This window comes from Callorhinus ursinus, unplaced genomic scaffold (genome assembly GCF_003265705.2).
Source record: "Callorhinus ursinus isolate GAN/ISIS: 27379988/994484 unplaced genomic scaffold, GSC_fseal_2.0 scaffold44, whole genome shotgun sequence".
Taxonomy (NCBI): Eukaryota; Metazoa; Chordata; class Mammalia; order Carnivora; family Otariidae; genus Callorhinus; species Callorhinus ursinus.
Window position 1 is genome coordinate 4,903,010 of NW_027397106.1, and position 7,873 is coordinate 4,910,882.

General features: G+C 54.1%; 1 protein-coding gene across 1 annotated transcript in view; it reads left to right on the forward strand.

Moving 5' to 3' along the window:
- Positions 1-6,563: 6,563 nt before the first annotated feature.
- Positions 6,564-7,873, forward strand: part of FAIM2 (Fas apoptotic inhibitory molecule 2) — a 33,537-nt gene continuing 32,227 nt past the window's right edge. Inside the window, exon 1 of the mRNA XM_025883403.2 lies at positions 6,564-6,887. Within this exon, the coding sequence (XP_025739188.1) occupies positions 6,873-6,887 (15 nt within the window). The 5' untranslated portion in view covers positions 6,564-6,872. The remainder of the gene's footprint in view (positions 6,888-7,873) is intronic.

A 7,873-nucleotide genomic window follows, 5' to 3' on the forward strand; every position in this document is an offset into this window, starting at 1 on the left:
CACTACTCCTTCCTCCGCCTGGAACCAGCCTTCCATGTTACTCCTCTGGGGCTGGTTTGCTTCTGTCAGGGACCTCCTGGAAGCTGATGCTTGCTCAAGGGAATGAATTTCTAATGGTGAAATCCTGAGCCTGGTGCGGTCTTGGCTAAGGTAGAAGACTAGGAAGGGGGTCCCTCAAACCCCACCTCTCGGACGGTTGCCTCCTGTGCTTGTGAATACAGCTGCCTTGCCTGGATCAACCTCCATCCTCACCCTGGGCTAAGCCACGTTGGGATTAAGCACAAAATGGGTGCCTCCTGTTTTCCTTCCTCCAAGCCTTGATTTGTGTGCCATTCTGGTCCCCTGAAGGGCCTCCCTTCCTCTCTCGCCACCACTGTCTCTTTCTGTGGAATCCTATTCTTTTCTTCCAGGTGCAGTTCAAAAAGCCACCTCCCCCAAATCCTTTCTGATCCCCTGACCAAATATAACCACTCCTTTCTCTGAACCTCCCCAAAGCACATCAATCATGTACGACTTAGTATGAAGGGTACCGGGGAATAAACATCCCTCTGTGCTACACCTGACACTCTAGACTTCTAGGGTTCTTTGTCCTTTGCAATACAGGCTGGTGCTTGTTATAAGCTTCTGAGCAATGATGAAGGTAGCGTCGATTCAACACACATTAGGGGCATTAGACCGTCAGTTCCTTGAGGATATGGATGGCTGCTCCACATCCTAGTCTCTAGCACCCAGCACAGAGCAGGCACACAGTAAGTTCTCGAAAAGGGGCTCTGCGTGGGTGTTCACAACAGCTCTCATCTGTCGGGCCTATCATGTCAGGCGCTGCGCTAAGCTCGTTCCTAAGTGAGCTCATCGAGCCCTCCCAATCACCCTTTGAGACAGGTGCTAATATCCCCCACTAAAAAGCAAGCCCAACAGGGCAGGGACTTGTGTCTTTTGTGTTAGTTGCCGTATATACATGATCGCCTGAGATGTAGCAGGCCCTCAATGAATATTGGCTGACTGAGTGAATTAATTAGTGAATATCCATTTTACAGATGAGGAAACTAAGCTTGGAGAGGTTTAATGACTTGCCTAAGTGGTAAGGTCAAAATCTGCACCCAGATAGACCTAATTCCAAAACCTGTTTTATCATGGAGCTCTACCAGGTGGAAGAGGAGTTGGGGCTGGAAGGATGGAGATACACAGTCCTACATTTAAGGAGCTTTCCATTCGGTGGAGAAGCAGAAATGCACATATAGAAATCACATGGCACAACACCTGATCATAACAGAATGCATGACCGTCCCAGGAATCATCAAAAGCCCGGGGGTTGGGAGGTGGGGGAGAGAGGGACAGAAATGTGGTTTCACACCTGTAAGCAATCCCTGCAGCTGGGAAGAGGGGTGATTCAGGGTGTTGATGCTTGCCAAAGGTTTCCTGCCCCTGTGCTTTGGCAACCGTATCTGGGGAGGCAGTGTGTCATAGGGAAGGGGGGTCGGGAGGCAGGATTGGAGACCCCAGCACAGGGGAGTTGTACAACCAGGCTACGGCTGGCCAGGATAGGAGGTCCGCTTCTCTGCTGCTGGGCTACTGGAGGGGGAGGGAGGAAGGGCCTGTTCGGATAGCAGCGAGAGGGGCAGGGGGCCAGGGACTTGCAGGGCAATGACAGGCTTTGAAATTTGTCGGGACTGGGGGCGGGGGCAGTCACAGCTGAGGCTCAGGTAAAGCCAGGAGGGTGCCCTGGAGCCTGAGCTCACCCAGACGTCCAGCTCTTACAGCCCAGCCCGGGGAACCTGCCTGCTGTGAGCAACCTGGGCTCCAGCCCCTGACTCTGCCCTTCCTCCTCAAGCGGCCTCATAAGCCCGCCCGCCTCCGCTGCCTCCGGTTCTCTCTCCATCCCTGGGGGGCAGGAGCTATTGCCAGTTTGGAGGATCTGGTTATGGGTGAGGATCTGGGAAGAGGTGCCTGGGTAATTCAGCTTTTGCCCACCTAGGGAGCCCGAGAACCCCCCCAAGGCCCCCCTACACCCCGAATAAGTGTTGTCACTGAAATACTTGGCCTGAGGGTCCCAGAGCTGGGGTCACGGACACTTCTCATCTTGGCTTGGCCCCCAACACGTCCTGTAACTTTGAGTTAGTCACACACCCTCTTTGGCCCTTTGCTGCTATGGCTGTAAAAGGAGAAGCCTCGCCTCTGCCCACACCTTCACCCCCTCCCCTCCCTGCGCCTGCCTTGCCGCAAACGGAGCTAACTGGTGAGCAGAGTAGAGCGAGGGAAGGGGAGGGGCTGCCTTGCGTGGGCCTGAGAGGAAGGGACGGGAAACGCAGGGGCCAACCCCTTCCCCTACCCTGAGAGGCGGCCTGACGACACTGCCTGGTGGTCTCCCTCTCATCTTGGCCTGGTCATTGGAGACAGTGAGGGGGTTTTGGGGAGACAGAAGAACTCCCTTCCGACTCCGCACCACCACCCCCAGGTGCTGCTCTGGGCCTGCTCTCCCCCTCTTCTCTCTTTGCCCTCACCGTGCAGGATATCGTCACGTACTCTGTGATTCAGCCACTATTCAGCTAATTACCAAGGAGTCCCAAACCTCCAAATCCAGCCCAGTCCCAGCTGCTGCACTGCTCAGCTTGATGAGGCCCCAGAGTTGGGCTCCAGGGCGTTGCATTCCCCTAGAATACAATGCAGGGTGCCCCCTGAGCTCTGTAAGGCTCTGCCTGGACCTCTCTTCTGGGCACCAGGAGCCTCTAGCTAAAGGCCTACGGGACATGTCTACCTACATGACCTATGGGCACCACGAACTCAACCACCCCACCAAACACATCAGCTCCTTCCTTCCTTTTACTAATGGCACCATTCTCCCAGGGCCTCAGCCTCCAAGCCCCATCTCTTCTGACCCCCCTTCTCCCTTTATCCCACATCCAGCCTCTTCCCAAGTCCTGTCAATCCTGCCCCCAGCCGTCTGCCTCTCTCCAGTTTTTTTTTGCCACTGGGTTATTTGTCCGATTTTTGAATGATCGTATATGCATGGAGTACTTGTTAAATGCCTGGCTCTGCTCTAAGTGCTTTACCCATACTAACTCGCAGGTTTCATTCTACAGATTTGAGCTGGGGCAGCCTGCTCTGAAGTCTGGGCTCCGGGCTGTCACGAGAGCTCACAGAGTCTGCAAGCTCCTTGCTGCACCTCAGTCTCGCCCTCCTTCAGGCCCTCCCACGTTGCTCCCAGACCGATCCTTTTTCCCTTCTTGTTGAAGAAAAGACGCTTTAATAACAAAAATTGCTGTGGCAGTTTGGTCCTTCTAAAGCATGATTTTTGACCTGCTATTCCCCTGCTCAGAAACCCTTGAAAGTTCCCCCCCACCCCCACTTCTCGTGCTAACAGAATAAAACCCATTCCCTGGGCAAGGGATTCAGGGATGTGACCCCAGTAAGCTCCCGGCTCCCCTGGGGAAGCCCTCCCTGTCCCTTGCTCCCCTCAGGTACCCCTCTCTGGTGGGCCTACCCACGCCTGCTCCCGCCCCAGCACTGCACAGAGGTGAGCTCTGAATGGACCTTTCCTCCTCAAAGAAAGGCTGCATGTCGGAGTCCTTCTTGAGCCACCAAAGCTTCTACCACAGTGAGTCACATGGAAGTAGGCACGACACATGTGGGACTGAACTGCCTTATGAGGGTGGAAATTAATTATTTCGTTCAACAACATTTGGGGGGTGCCTGGGTGGCTCAGTCGGTTAAGCATCTGCCTTGGGCTCACGTTATGATCTGAGGGTCCTGGGACCGAGTCCCACATCGGGCTCCCCCTGTTCTGTGGGGAGCCCGCTTCTCCCTCTCCCTCTCCCTGCTGCTCCTGCTTGTGCTCTCTCTCTGTCAAATAAATTAAAAAAATAAGATCTTTAAACAACATTTGTGGAACCCTTAAGGCTCATGCTAGCAGCTGACACTGAGAGCTTATCAGGTGCTGGGTACCATGTGAAGCGCTCTCTCTATATTACGACTTAATCCCCTCTATAATCTTAGGAAGTCAGTACGATCGCCATCTCCCATTTCACAGATGAGGAAACTGAGGCTCTGAGAGCGGCACTGATTTGTTTGAGTCATACAGCTTCCAAGTAGAGAAGCTGGGATGGGAACCCAGGCCGCCCGACTCTGGAGTCTGTGCTCTTTTTTTTATTGTTATGTTAATCACCATACATTACATCACTAGTTTTTGATGTATGGAGTCCGTGCTCTTAACACCACACCTTACTGTCTCCAGAGGCCAGAGGCGTGTGAAACAAACATCCCCAACTCCAGGTATTGGCTAAAGACCATGAAATGGGGACATATAGATGACACAAGATAATCGAATCCCACATCTGAGAAACATCACAGCACTGACAATGTCAAAATGTCTGAGGAATATAGGGATTTTGTATATTGTACTTTGCTCATCCAAACATTTATCGACACCTGATACATCCATGCCAGGTAGTATATTAACGCATGGGCATAGACCCATCAAAGTGCCTCCTTTCGTATAGCTGACATTCTAGTAGAAAGAGAGAGAGAGAGACAGAAAGAGGAAGCAAAAATCTAAACAAAAGGTATGTGTCAGAGATGACAATTGCCAAGGAAGGAAAAATAAAGCTGGGTCAAGGAAGAGACTGTCCAATGAGCTGGGTGGGGGTACATTGGCAGCATTACTACTTGTATAGGATCAGGAAGGCCTCCCCAATAAGGTAATGTCTGAGCAGAGCCAGGAAGTAAGTGATGGAGTGAGCCATGCAGCAATCTGATATTCCAGGCAGAGGACATAGCAAGCGCAAAGGCCCTGAGCTAACAGCATGCTTAGCCCGTCAAAGAACAGCCAAGAGGCCTGTGTGGCAGGAATGGAGTAAACAGGGAGAGAAGGAGCAAGTGAGAGTCACAAATAAATTCAGGCCTACATAAATCCAGGCTCTGTGTAACACCATATGTCTGGGTAATAGTCACGGTGAGGATTTATTGAGCGCATTCCGCATGCCTAGCATAGTAGTACTCAGTCCTGCCGACATAAAAACCGCTAGACAGGATCTCTTAGAATCTACCAGGGAGACAGACAAAGAAACTCCACAGTGCCATGTGACAGGTGCTATGAAACTAGAGAAGAAAACATCTAACCTGGACCAGGGGCCAAGAGGGCTTCCTGGAGGAGGAGGCACTTAAGCTGTCAAACAGGAGAAGAAAACCACTCCAGAAAACAGATTCAGACAGGGGAGCGGCAGGCCAGGCAGCCCTTGGGCCGCAGTGGTATGGGGGTGGGGGTGGGGCCCACGACGACAGTTTGCAGGAGGAAGGCGTTGGGAGAAGGGCTGGGGAGGCCATTGAAAGGACAGGGAGGAGAGGATGGGGGGGGAGCCTCAGGGTTTTGAGGGCTGAGAGAGCCTCTAGACAGGGAGGCCCAGTTGCATAAGTAAAAGCATGTGGGCAGTTGGTAGCTATGGGAGTTGGGGCACAAAGAGTGAGCAGAGTTGGAATCAAGATTCAGTAATCTACCTGCCCACCCAAGGCCCTGCTTTCTCACCACCCTTAGGTGGGTCTAGCTGGGAGATGACAGAGAAGCAGGTCAGCGGCCACCCCCGCATCTGGTCTTGGTTTCCCATCCAATCCTATGAGGTTCAGATCCTTCTAGGCAGATCTCTGAGTCCTCACCCTGGGGCAGCCCAAGATACTCCGGTAGGAGATTGCTCAGTTAATAATAACTCACACACTGATAGCACTCTGTGGTCTTCAGTGTGCTTCCCCTGCCATACCCTGTGCGTCTTACAGTCCATCTGGGAAGGAGAGAGCTCCTCCTTTCCGTAGGAGATGCTGCAGCTCAGAGACATTAAGGCCTTGTCAAAGTCACAAGGCCAGTGGGTGATTAAATTGGGAATCCAGCCCAGCTCTTGAGATTGCAAACTCCACAGCGACACTGAGGCAGCTTTGGAAAACAGGGCCTGGTGACGGCCGATTCCCAGGGACAAGCCTGGGAAAGGGGATGGGACGGGCTCCAGAATGGGGGGAAGATGGAGGTGGGGTGATCGAGGCTGAGAGTGGAGGCAGAAAGGGAGCAGTTTGGGGGTGGGGATGGAGGTTGGAGAGGCTTTGAGACAGAACTAGAGGTCTTTCTGGAAAGGTCTGGTCAAATGGTCCAGCAGGGTTGAAAAAAACAGCAGCAGCATCCTCCCACACCAGGCCTCAGTGACAAGGTGGGGCGGGGCCCATTGCTCCCATTTCACAGACTGGAACATGGAGGCAAGAGAGGCGCCCTCATGGCTTGCCCAAAGACCCATAGGAACTAACTCCCTGTTAGAAGCCAGGGAGGGTAGACAAGCCCTGGGAGACTTTCCCCACTCTGCCATGGGTGATGAAACAGAGGAGGAGAGAGGTGGAAATGGAGACAGAAATCTGGGGCCGCATCCAGAGGCGGGGAGGTGGGAGGCTGAAGCTTGGAGAGAGCCTGTCAGCAGCAGAGATGGTGGAGAGATAAGGCCCTGACACCCAGCTCCGGTTACAGGCAGGCAGCATCAGCTGGTCGGGTGTCACGGAGTCCCCGCACCTCCTCCCGCCCTGCGGACCCATCCACTTGGGCGGCTCTGCAGTGCGCGCTCCCTGGTCCCGGGATGAGGGCACCGGATGGAGGGGACGGGGGAGGCGGCGGTGCGCTGCCTCCTACCCCTGGGCTTGTAAATCCGCAGCGGCCTCCGCAGCAAGCCTCCCGGCCCGCCCCCGACCCCCTCCTCCTCCCGCGCTGGAATGGTACGTTCCGGTCCGCCTGGCCCGGCTGCAGTGGATGTTGCTAGAACCCACGCGGAGGAAGGAAGAGACGCAGGCAGGCTGCGGTGACCCAAGCGGCCGCCCCTGCCTCAGGGACCCCTTCCCGGAGACACGGCACCATGACCCAAGGAAAGGTATCGGCATCTCCCCCACCCCCCACCTGCACCATCCTCCATCCTCCGGCCCCTCCTAAGCAAACTCTCTGGACCACTATAAGCATCCTCCCCTGGCGCTTGTGCAAAGGTCCTCTGTGGTCCTTGTTGAAGTCAGAGGACCTAAAGGCCCATTTCAAGGAATGGGTCCAGACTTTTTCCTGCCCAACAGGCCCACCTCCCCTCCCTGCCACCCCAGGGGGCTTTGGCATCTCAGGACCCTTCACAGGTGCCTAGGTTCCCTTAAGGAACCAGCCTGGGTGTCCCGGGTGTGGTGGGGGGAGTGGTGGAGGGCACCTGGGTGAGCCCCAAGAGGCTATGCCTATCCTGCACCCTCCTCTGGTCCAATCCCAATGCCAACCACATTATGCTCATCTTTCACACCCCCACAGAAACACCCCACACCCAACTCCCTGTCATTATTCCACATCTGGACACATCCCTTGTAGTTGGGGTGGGGAGGCATTTACCATGGCAACCCTGCATCAGGATGCTCTAATTTTTGTTTTTGTTTTGGCTGGGCATGGGACTAGATGGGACCAGATAAAATGTCTTCTCTTTTTTCCCAGTTTTAGGCCTGAAATGGAGGGGAGGGGCTGGGGCAGAGACTTGGCTTGCCTAGTATGGTTACATAATGTCAACAGCCTGTGGAATTATACAACAACCAGGGCCTGGGGCAAAGGGGGAGGGTCCTCTGGCCCTCTGTTTTGAGGGTGCTAAGGATTGGGCAGAGAAAACAGAAGAGGAACCTCCCCTACACTCCCCCTTCTTTTCTCCAAGATAAGCCTCAGAGCCAATGGCATCCTTCTCTGGGCTCTCAGACCCTCCTCTCTCTGTTTTTAATCTCATGAGACCTCAAAATGATGTCATTGGGTGATACCACCTCCTGCCATTGGGCAGACCTCACTTGGGAATGCCGGATGTGTGTGTGTGTGTGTGTGTGTGTGTGTGTGTGTGTGTGTGTGTGT